The following is a 12,538-nucleotide window of genomic DNA, read 5'->3' on the forward strand; positions in this document are numbered from 1 at the left end:
TTTATGTATTTACACACTTTTATTCATTTACACACAAATAAACACAAACGTGTCTATAGACCAGGAACTTCTTATGAAAAGTCAACTGTTTACTCTTACTGTGAAAAATACTCAGAATAAAGTTTTTGCATAGGAAGATCAGCACAGACTGGCTTTTTTTTTTTCCATTAGGGGTTTCTAAAACCTCCGTCAGAGATGGCCATGACAGAGATGGCTATCACATCGGTAGTTAACTTCTGGGTCAAGCTTTGTGCTCGCGCACATGAAAGGGGGCATTTAATCCGTCATGTGATTCTTTTTCTGCAGAAATAATCCTTATGAATGGCAGCTACCAGGACAGGCTGCAGAAAATCATAAATGTTGGGTTTTACCTCAAAGAACAGTAAAAAAAAATGTGTTTTTACACCTCCGATTTATTACTTTATCGCTCGGTTTTGTCACAGATCTTTGTCAAATTTGTCTCACAGGAGCTGATGACGCCTCTCATCTGCACGTGTCTTTCAAACTTGTAACGGGAGCCGCACGCGCCAGAATATTAATAAAGGGTTTAATTAAATTAATCGAATAAAGGGTTACGGTCTCCTTACTTTACAGGGATAAATATGAAAAAATTCGAGTATCAACGCGACAATTGGTTTACGGCCACAGAGGTGACGTCAAAGTTACTGTTCTAGGGTAGTCACGAGGTACGACGTAAACGTTAAGCAGTGGTAACATTCTAGCTACATTAGCAACAGCATTTAGTGGTTTGTTTGTGTTTGTTTTTTCAAATTAAAGCTGTTTGGATCTCGGGTACAAAACAGAAATGTGGGTGTCTTGTTAAAATTCCACTGAACATGTGTTGTCATATACATATATAGCTTACATCAGCACCATGGACAGAGCAACAGAGTTCATCAGGACCTTTGACTGAGAGGTGAGGAAGACCGTGATGTGATCCATGCACACTTCTCACTTTCCAATCTTTCTAAAGCACTCGTACTTCCAAAGGGAATTCCAAATGAAGCCCAACTGTGAGAAGTAAAACAAATTTAATGGAAAATATGCATATGCATGTATTCAGCAGTGTGGACAAGATGGGCAGTACTGACACACTTCAGTTTTCGTAATGCTGTTTTTAGCCTTTACAAGTAAATTACTCCTCTGTGGGAATACATTTATCTTGGCATTAAGATCTAAAACTGAATGGCAATCTTTCAAATTTCTGTGGAGAAATTTTGGCTCAATCTTCTTTGTTGAACTATTTTAAATCAGCAACATTTGAGGGGTTTTTTTCTTTTCTTAATAGCATGAACGGCCTATTTTAGACAAGTAAACAAATCTCGATAAAACGTTGCATAAACATCATCTGGGGTACCATGTACCAACATCTGGATTATTAAATTGTAAAGATCCTACAGTTACACAGAGAAAACAACTACAATCAGATAAACTCCTATGAGCAAGTACTGGGCAAAAGGTGGAAGGAAAATTCCTCTTTAACAGAGAAAAACCTCAAACAGAACCAAATTCAGGGAGAGACAGACATCTTCTATGAGGGTGAGCGGAGTGAGAGAGGACAAAAGTGGGAAGTCTGTGGAAGAGAGAATTTAATAATAACTGATTAAAAGCAAAGCAGTATGTAAACACACATCCATGCAGAGGGGTTGTCTTTAACACAGAAAAGCCCATTAATAGATTAAATTTTCCATCGCATTTTTAAGTCAATATTATCATTTCAGAATAAACTTTGTCAAAACTAAATTCACAAGCAAGAGGAGGATTCTCACTCTTGGTCTCAGACATTCGGGGCTCCACTGCATGTCAGAAAAGATGTTATACCTTTTCCTTTCAGCACACTGATCTGACAAGTTCAGCTGATCTTTCATCAGAAAGAGTTTTTCTTCAATAAAAACCTCCAGGAAGCATCAGATCAGTATATAAAATCAGCTTAACATCATGGAAGCAATAAAGCAGAGGGAATGAGAATGAAAGGCACAGGACAAGAGAGGACATGCTTTATCTGTAAACTATTTTGGCCAACAAGGCAGCTTAACACAACACTGCTTTTCACATGAAGCGAAAGGCTTTCCCAGAAGGTCAACCTTCATTCATTACTGAATCATTAAATACTACACAAATCAGAATCAGAATACTTTATTAATCCATAAGGGAATGATGTGGGTTACTGTTGCTCCAAGACAGTAACAGTAACAGACTAAACAATTTCAACAATACAATATGTTACAGATTTTACACATTTAAGAAATAGCACTAATATATACAGCTCACTCAATAATAAATATCAAGAATTAGCAGAGGTGATTATAAATAAATATCAAGAAACACTGACTTGTTGCGCTGACTTTGACATACATCACTTAAAAGTACACACAAACCATTACTTTTTAAATTTGACATTTGTATTTACAATTCAAGTTTATTTATAAGGCAATAAATGGTAAAAAAAAAAAAAAAAAAAAAGGTAAATGGCCTGTATTTGTATAGCGCTTTATTAGTCCCTAAGGACCCCAAAGCGCTTAACACATCCAGTCATCCACCCATAAATCACAACAGTCATCCCAAATCTCTGTGTACTGTAAGGGAAGGACCCTGCAGTATTTGAGAGATAACCCCAAAAAGGATTTAACAATCCCCTATGAGCAAGCACTTTGGCGACGGTGGGAAGGAAAAACTCCCTTTTAATAGGAAGAAACCTCCGACAGAACCAGGCTCAGGGAGGGGCAGCCATCTGTCGCGGCTGTTTGGGTTGATGTACGTTTTGAACTGTTGTGTGTATTGCCTGATCAAGATGGTACGAGTCTAATGAATATTGTTATACTCCAGTCAAGATTTTATAGCTAATTTAAAACAGCTTTAACCAAATCAAGATTTTGTTGTGCCTCTTTAAAGACACGCTCAATACTTACCTCATCTTGCTATTTTAAGGAATCAGTCTGTCTGACAGATTCCTGTCCTGTCAGTCTCACTGATGCTTTCTTCTCTAAGATTTGACTGAGATTCATGAATTTCAGTTCAAATCGAGAAAAATGTCATCTTCTGAATCACTATGAAATTGCTCACAGGATTCATCACATGGTGTATCCACATGTGTAGAACAAGTATTGTTGAGTGAATTAATTCTGCCAGTCAAAAACATGAACTCTTCATATGAGTACTGCTGAGTTTCACTCAGGCACTCCGAGCCTAAAGTTTTCTTATGGACCCAGCTCAAAGCTTGTGAAACTTTTTTCTTGAGTCTAAACAGACAGTTTCCCCAAAATCTAAAGAAAATGAGACAAATTACAGTGAAGCAACAGGTGATAACTATAAGTGGTCCTCCTATTGGCCCTATCTCAACGGCGACTTTGGTAGAATAATCAAAATCTTCTCTAGTCAAAGGGAATAAAATTCGAAGTATTCCTCTGATTTTCGAAAGGCCATCTGTTGAGAAAAGTTGTCACGGTTGCTGAACCTCTGTGAAATTGCTCACAGGATTCATCACATGGTGTATCCACATGTGTAGAACAAGTATTGTTCAGTAAATTATCTCTGCTGATGACAGACGTGTGCTGTTCAGCTGTGTTCTGCTGATTTTCACTCAGGCACTCCAAGCCTGTTGTGTAATTCAGTGACCTTTGATCTGTGAGCCTGTTGGCTACAGAATCTGTCTCAGTATTAGGTGGACAAGACTGCCTGTGGTTGTGCCAGAGCAGATCTCACGAGCTGTCGAGCCTTTTTAAAAGCCCAAGGAATCACATGATGAGTCAAAAGCAAGAGAGGCATGCTTGCTATAAAGCTAGTTCAATGGAGATTACAGAAACTGTCTAGTACGATCCTACGTTTAGTTTTACAATCCTGCAAAACAGAGGTTTGTCCGACGTATTGTCAAGGTGCTGCGTGTAAGGGGGATAACTTCTATTTAAGGGAAACAGATCAAATCAACTGACAGATAAAAAAAAAAGATCAAAGGAACAGCCATGACGTCAAGGTGATGTCACAGTTGAGTTTTAGCTTCTGTGTTACGGTAACATTCCTGCTACCATGGCAACAGTCTTCATTTTTATTGTCTTTACATTGAAGCTGCTTGTTTCTCAGTTAGTGCTTCAGTTGATGCACAAAAATATGGGTGTTGTCTTTAAAAATCACTGTATCATATATAGAAAATCACATATATTAATGTACAGATTGTATCATGCGGCGTAGTCATAAAGGATTATCACATGTTAATATTTCGCTACAGCAATATTATACGCCAAATGTTTAAAGCTTCTATCAGCATGATGGACACAGTCCATCAGGACTTTTGACTCAGAGTGGACGTTTTGTCACCAAAACTAGAGGAATTTATTATTTGACGAAGTTGGTGTTTTAAAGGTCCGAGTCTCGTGCATGAGACGTGCATAAAATTAACTTTTTACGCGCAACTTGGCACATTACTGGGATTCCAGGACTCCAGTTTCAGCCAGTAGTTTCTAAACATAACAGGGAGCAACATTGCCTGCTTACTATAAAAAGATCAACATGTTTTACAATCTGCAATAAACACCCCCAATCTTTATTTTGGTTTTGAATTTTTGAGAGAATGATATCACATTAACAACACGTGAAGCAAGTATATTAATCCCATGACCACTGAGCTTATTTCCCACTATGTGAAAGAATGGTTGTTTAGTTTTTTGACAGTTCAATGTAAGTAAAAAGGAAATATCATCAAATAAATATGAAATATAATTATAAAAACAACAAACACGTCAAAGAGTTACTCGATTTGCATTTAACTCAGGATCACAATAACCAAAGGCAGCTTAAATAGTGCAGTCAGTAGACCACAGGTTAGCTAAACTGCAGGCTAACACTGCCTTTGTGAGCTAAAGTAAGTAACAGATGAGACCAGTAAATAAAATCAAGTTAGCAAACTTCAGCACAATAAGACACAACTTTGTGTTTTTTATGAGCATCAAATAATATAATGTCATTTTGGGGATCAGTCAGGGGCCATAAATTACAACAGACAGGACTAATTACACATTTCAGATTTTTGTTTTGTTTGTTTGGTGACAGAATAAATACTGATCACAACACAACTTATAGGTTTGTTTCCACTTTCACCACTGCTGGTCACTGATATGGGATATGATAGGTATGTGTAATCAATGCATTTGAGTCATTCTATACTCCAGGATCATCTTTACCGGTTACGAGGGGATTTCACCAAGAATCTAAAGATGAATACAGACTGAAAGGCGCCGCTGTGGGAGCCCATCATTAATCCACCGGCGCGTGCAGCTGCTGGGATAAATGAGAGCTGCACGCGCCTGTGAAAGGTGTTATCAGCTCGTGTGAGGGTTATTTACATGTGTGACCAACATCCGCCCAAACAGTGTGAGATCAGACAAATGACTGTAAACTTCCAGGTGATCATTATGGAAGGAGAAATGAGATGTGTCCTCAGGCGACAGGTTCTCGGTTCAGCGCTGCTAAGAAAATGTTTATGGAGCCCCGCAAAACGCGAAATACAAAAACTCATTCAAGGAGAAAAGCTTTCAGTAGTTGTCTGACTTTTTTCTTTTTATTCACAACTCTTCACATTTTAATAATCATTCCCTCGGTACAGAATATTGGCAGCCGTTTTCCTCAGCCTTGAAAGCCTTAAAAAAAACGTGGTCAGAAGTCTGTGTATCAATCCAGCTGTGAATGCATAATTTTTAGGAGCCCTGCTCATGGGAAACTGATTTCCACCTCTTCTTCCAGCTACTCTTAATTACGACGTATCGATTTTAACAGGTAATAAAGTGTGACATTCTTCCGCCCGATTCCCACGAGAAAGTTAGGTGAGGTGATCACATGCAACAGAAGAGCTGAGCTTGAGCTTACGCATTTTCTGATCTTATATAACTTGCAAGGAATTCAATTTTAATTCAAGTTTTCAGTCTGGATTTTTGAGAAATTATATTAGATTGTTAGAATAGAATAGAATAGAATAGAATAGAATAGAACTTTATTGTCATTGCACATGTCACAGGTACAAGGCAACAAAATGCAGTTTGCATCCACCCAGAAGTGCTTTAGCCATGATATAGATATATTACAATATATATTAGCAATAATATAGATATGTGAGTATATTACAGAAATGGGTCTATTATGGTATGTTATAACGTATGTTATGAATATGCTATAACTATAAGTATGTACATGCTGTGGTGAGTACAAGCGATGTACAGGCTATGAACAGGATATAAATATAAAAAACTATACAGAAATACAAAGTATTCTTGACAGAAATCTATGATCCAAGTAAAATAAATCTTTTTACGCGTAACTGTTCAAATTGTTGAGTCACACGAACAAAACAAAAGAAAATTTAAAAAAAACAAAAACAAAAAATAACTTTCGGCTCGCGTGAGAACCTCCAGCATGTGCTGTGCGTGGGAACCCGAGAGCCACCTCTCCCCCAAGGACACAATGAAGCATCAATTTTAACAGGTAATAAAACAACGACTGAGCCTTCTGCTCCACATTCCCACGACTACAAAACGTTTCCCACTATGACACGTATCCAACTTCTGTCTGCATGACATTTTTTTTATTATAATAATAATTATAATAATTAATACTTTTCTATTAAGATCAGTCACCTGACCAACTCAGAAATGCACAACAACCCATCCATCGATTTTCATCCACATAATTCATACTAATTTTTTTTCGAGTTGTATGCTGTGTGCGAAGTTCTGCACTCTTTATTTTAGTTTTTTTTTTTTTAACATTCAGTCCCCGTAACTTCTTAAATACACGAGATAAAAATTCATCAAGTGTACTTTATCAAACAAGTACACTGAAAAAAGAGCATGTTGGATTTACTTAATTCAATAGTGGACCTTAGTTGCACACAGTTGTTTTGCTTTGGCAGAAACTTAATCAACACAACTTATTCTGTTTTAAAACTGAAATCAAACCAGTTTAGTTCCTATTCCCGAGTCAGACAATATGAATCTTTTAAATCCTTGTAAATTGAGCACACCTAAGGGCTTGGATCACATAAGGTCTCAGGCCACCAGTTGAAGATACTGCACTAAACTCCAAGGTCACAGTAATTGTATGTTGTAATAAGGCAAGCCCGCCTGATTGAGTGAAGCTTGAGAGCTTCAAAGTCTCTAATGACATTGTAAAGAGCCGCTTCCCTCGTGTTTTCCTACAAAAAAGGCACAGAAATCTGTCTCATTGAGCTCATTGGACAGTAATATCTAAGCAACCCTAAATAGATATTTAGTGTGTTAGTACAAAGATTCTTTTGGCGAATGAGCAAATACACTTCATGTGTAGACAGTCTACTACTATGTTGGTTTGTTTTTGGTTATCTCACTGAAAAAAGACTAAAAGAACAAGCTTAGTCAGACAAATTTCTCACCAGAAAACTGTGGCAAATAAAGGATAAGCTTCCTCTGTGCCTGAAACTCAAAGGGTTACATGAGGTGTTAAGACGCGTTTTGCTTCCTGGGACATGACACCAGACACGCGTAGAAAACAAATGGCCTCTAAGCAGCTGAGGGTGGTGCTGGTGATGGGATAGACGCTAATCACTAGAGAAACAAACGCGGACGAGAGCCATAAGCAGTGTCAGATGTTCGGCTCCATCCTGTCATATACACTGATAAGCTATCGTGACAGATTGTTCAAATAAGGAATAAAGACAAAGATGCGATGCTCCTCTAGTTGGGAAAAGAATGTGAACTAATTCAGTGGTATTAGCTCAAAGAGGTCCAGTCTAACATCAGTGTAATTACAGGTTAATAATAGGAGAAATTATTGTAGAGAAAAATGTAAACTAAACAACAACAAAAGAATATAAATGATGAATATGAGGGGAAAAATACATGATACGTGATTTCTTAAGTCTTCCTAGTTATATAAACATTTTATCTGATATCTGTACCTGAGCTGAGGTGAGGTGACGCAAACATTTCCCCGTTGTGGGATCAGTAAAGTCTTATCTTATCTTATTTTTCAGTGAATACAGAAGGCTCTCTGTGAGGTCTTTGAAGTGAGAGATGCTGCAGAGCTTCATGCTCAGATTTCACACCTGGAGGATGTAACTCTGCAGGAGGTCGAGCTTCACACCTCTGATCCGGACTAAAGGGAGCTGTCAGAGCAACCGCAGACTAGAGTCTTCCGGATTTCTTTTAATCTTAAAATAACCACACCACGTGTTGTTGTAGTTTTTTTTTTTTTTTTTGTCTTTTTATTTTAAAGAGTACAGCTCACCATAGGGAGAATCCAGAATAAATTATTGTGCAAAAAAGACAAGATTTAACGTCAGATTGAATACAAGTGATGTTGTAGCCTACACAGAGATACAGATGTCGCTCTTGCCAGCAGAGAGGTGAATATGAGGAGCTGCGTGGGTCTCCCAGCCTCAAACACTGGGCTTCCACACCTGGAAATGTGATGTATGGACACTCAGTCACAGCAGTTCATAAAAGAGAATAGAAGCTCTTGAGTTTCGTGAAACTCACCTCTTCACTCGCTCTTCAGCGCAGCAATCCCAGCCGGACTGCTGGGCTGATCCAGCTCACCTGTGTCCCGCGGTAGAGTCCCTGTGTAAGCAGATTAAATGGATGCCCCACTGACAGAGCTTATTGAAAAGTATTTAAAACAGTGAGTTAACCCTATCACACATACAGCGCAGGTAGAAAACATACATTTAGCTACATTATTTACAGGATCTGAGGTTCTGCGTCTTTATAAGACTACAACACCTATCCTTTTCAGTTACAAAAAATAGATACCAACAATCATTGTTAAATATTTTTGAGTGTTTATGTTAAATAGTTTATAGTCATTGATAGCTCTGAAGTCCCTGCCTGGTGATCAGGGCCAAGGTCTCCACAAAGTGTGGCTGGAGGGGGAGCTCTGGGCTGAGCTCTGTTTGGTCGCTCCTCTCTCTGCTCTGATCTCGGACTCTCTTTGTTTCTGAGGCTGTTTGGGGACTCTGGGAAACCTTTGTTGGAGTGGGAGTGGGTAAGGTCGGATCAAACGTTTCTCCCCTGAGGCACGTGCTTGAGCTTGTTTGAGTTTGAGCTTGGACTTCTGCCTCAGCATCCGCAGAATAAACTTTGCGTGCGGCAAAAAGTTTCTGCTTTGGAGACCTTCGGGCTGTGAGTGTGAACGGGCCAAACGAGCGGCAAAAGCTGCATGCAGCGCCGATCCGAGCTCCGACCCTTTCCCCTCGGGGCCCAGAAACCCCGAAGCTGTCTGCAGGCAAGTGGAGAAACCGTCCTGGAAGGAGCGTTTCTGGTCCCCACGTCCACCTGTAGTCTTGTCTCCTTTGGCATTGTTCTGGAGGAAGAGGACTGTGTGCTCCAGTATCTCAGCTTTCTCCACTCGGTGTTGAGTGGACCCCTGCATGAGAGCAGCAAGTTAACTGATCTTTACATTACATAAAAAAAAAGAAAACATTAATAAATAAACAGTACTGAAATTCATGAACCATATTCAAAGAGAACTAAAATATGATCTTACTTCTTGTGGCTCCTGCAGCAACATGGTCCTCAGACACTCCAAACTGCGGTTCATTCTGTCCCTTCGACGTTTCTCCACCTGAGATTTTATTAACTATCGCAAAAGGAAAAGAAAAGTCTAAAAGTGTTTTTTTTGTTTTGTTTTAATTTCTGTGTTACAAGTGATGCAAAGTTGATCAGAAGTTACCCGAGAAACAAACGAAATATAATCGCAGCTGCGTCTAAATTCCAATTTGATTGAAACAAACGACTAAATCCTCATTAGAATCTTTGTCAAAGTGGCTGCATTTGCCCATGTGAATAAAAAAAAATCAAAGTTGTTTTTTTCTTTTTTTACCTTTTTATTGTTTGTTGCTTCCTCGGCTTCCTGTAGCAGCTTCATGGTTGCAGATGCTCTAACACCTTCTTTCTCAGGCTGACACCGATCAGGTAATGAGGCTCTTGTTCGACTTCTTTTTACTGACTCCCTGTAGCTAAAAGACTCCTCCTCCTCCAAACCCCTCCTCCTGGTATCTCAACCTCGTCGTTCCTTAAAACCCAACCAAGATTTAATTAATTTAAATCTCCTATCACAGTCTCATATTCACCAAACACGGAGATCTTCCCCATTGCGCAGAAATTTTACGTGTATGCATAAAAACTCACACGTAAAAATAACCAATAAAAATAATTTAAATAAAAAGAATGACATTTGTAACTCATTTTTGTACACACTATAGGTGACAAACATTGAATGAAATGCTTCACAACAGCTCCTTTACCCCCAGTGACAAAACCAGATTTTGAGTGTTGGAAACATATGCATTTCCTATAACGCTACCACGGGAGTTTCTGGTCATGTCTCTGCGCTTTAATCCCATTATATTTCAGTAAGATTTGGGGTCTTATATTCTATGAAGTCTCGTGTATTGTCAACACAGAATCTGATTTATTTAAAGGAACTTGACTTTTCCTTGCCGTCTCTGTACCCGTTGAGCTGGTTACGCAGTGAATGAAATTCTAAATAAGGTAAAAAGGTAAGGTAAAATTTTATTTATATAGCACCTTTCAAGACAAAAATCACAAAGTGCTTCACAGAAAAGCTAAAACATAAAACAGAAATCAACTAAAAGCAAGTTAGGACAATAGTCCTGTTAATCCTGAGATTGTCTAAACTGGACTAAATGTTTCTTATTTTATGATTAAAACAGTTCACGAGAAGGCATTGACGTGTGTAAAACGAATAATATGATATTCGCTATTCGCAGTAGATTGGGGGTTGATTGTTGTTAAACTGCATTTTATCCCACGTTTACTTAAACGCTAAATCGTGCGCCATCGTTGCTTCCCATTAAAAGTTGGGGGAAATATTAAATTGTTTTGGTAGAGATTTCGGAAAACCATTTGCATGTGCTTTAATATATTATCTTATTCAAACTTGTTCCTTAGAGCGAATACCGACACCTCCTTATTCACACTTCACACTTTTGCATTTGTTAGTCACCCCCGCAGGGGGAGCGTGCAAGAAGCCTAAATTTTTGCATTGACACCTCCGTGTCACAATGGACCACGCGTGCCATTTGGGCCCCTGTCTCGTGCTGACGCGCCGTTTAACCCCGCAGTTGTTCGACCTTTACTTGTGCAAATCCTTTGATCTTGGAAAGTGACCGTGGGAAAGCAGGGAACACACCCCACGTGACACCCTTTTAATTTAACGTGTGAGGCAGTGGTTCCCAGGCTGGAGAACATGGAGCCCCAGAGGTCCCACATATGGATTCATTATCATTCTTTAATTATATTAGACCACAATTTACATGCGAAATTTTAATTATGATTCCGGATTGAACTCCACACCCCACGTGATGGCACACAGTCTCAGATTCGTTTTTTGATTACTTAGACAGTTCAAAGGAAGAGTATTTTATTTTTTTATTTTTATTTTTTACTGTAAAAAAATATATATAATTTAATGTTTCCTGTTTCATTTTTAAGCAAAGTATAAAAACACTCAAAATTGAAGCTGGGTTTACTCAGCACATTTGGATACAAAAATGGCTCTTAATCAGTGACTGCAATGTTAATGCTTCAGTTCATCTAACCTCTGTGTACTGCTGATATGTAATTCTGACTTTGTTGTACAAAGGACTGAGCAAAGATGGGAAGCAACTAAGTGTAATTCAAGGTCAACACCCACTTCATTATCAGGCTGTTGCTTACATGATGGTGAGAATTTCCTACATGTGAATAGACAAAGACTGTATCCGCACAAAGGGTATAAAGGAGCTGTTATAATTTTACCTTTTGGTCTGTCCATGTGGTATTGATTCCTTTGCAAAAGTTTTATTATTTTTCTTTCAATAAATTCAAAATGAGAAAGCTTTATATACAGTAAAACATATTTTAAAAGCACTTCAAACTTGGACAATAAGCAAAGATATTACCCTGGATGAGGCAGTGAGCACATGGCCTGTAGGGCTCAGTAAAAAGGACCCTCTCTATATAACTATCCAATGGCATTCTTGATAGTAACATGACACTTCTATTCACATCATTATGCTGAAGTGGAAAGGTTATAACAACTATATGTTTAAGTCATGTTCTATCTTGAGACTCAAAGTCCAACTTTGAGTATAGCATATATTTATGCAGTACGGCATATAGCTTACAAATTAAATTTTAGCTGCAGATTCAATTATTTTCCACTCCACTGATTAAGTTGTGTTTTAATGGTGGGAGACATGCTGGGGAACATATTACATGTGTTCCCTGATCTTGCTGTCTGTATATTGTGGTGGTAATATTTTGTAACTTGTTGATATCAACTATGCAACCATTTCTTTTTTGAAAAGTATCCAGCAGAGTTGTTTTCATTTATGTTTGACCAAAGCAAAACAACAACAACAGCAACAAAAAACAAGTATTCCCCGAGGACTTGGGAATTAAGCAGTGTTGTCAGTGACTTTGCTGAGCACAAGGCCTTAAAATGAACAGGTGAGTGGTTTGTTTTTAGTAAAGGACTGAAACATTTTTACTCATGTATATGTTGAAAATATGGA

General features: G+C 38.4%; 1 protein-coding gene across 1 annotated transcript; it reads right to left on the reverse strand.

Moving 5' to 3' along the window:
• Nucleotides 1-8,331: 8,331 nt before the first annotated feature.
• On the reverse strand, nt 8,332-9,593 carry LOC101486944 (uncharacterized). The gene is made up of 3 exons (XM_076889619.1): nt 9,505-9,593; nt 8,499-9,384; nt 8,332-8,419 (listed from the first exon to the last, which is right to left on the reverse strand). The coding sequence occupies exons 1-2, from the start codon at nt 9,556-9,558 to the stop codon at nt 8,854-8,856; spliced, it is 585 nt and encodes a 194-aa protein (XP_076745734.1). The 5' UTR covers nt 9,559-9,593; the 3' UTR covers nt 8,332-8,419; nt 8,499-8,853.
• Between the last annotated feature and the right edge of the window lie 2,945 nt (nt 9,594-12,538).

Source organism: Maylandia zebra, linkage group LG11 (assembly GCF_041146795.1).
Source record: "Maylandia zebra isolate NMK-2024a linkage group LG11, Mzebra_GT3a, whole genome shotgun sequence".
NCBI lineage: Eukaryota > Metazoa > Chordata > Actinopteri > Cichliformes > Cichlidae > Maylandia > Maylandia zebra.

Excerpts from the sequence above, each read along its gene's own strand:
- LOC101486944 (XM_076889619.1), bottom strand. The coding sequence starts at position 9,558 with ATGAACCGCAGTTTGGAGTGTCTGAGGACCATGTTGCTGCAGGAGCCA. Across the intron at positions 9,385-9,504 it reads TGCTGCAGGAGCCACAAGAA|GGGTCCACTCAACACCGAGT; the intron begins GTAAGATCATAT and ends GCTCTCATGCAG.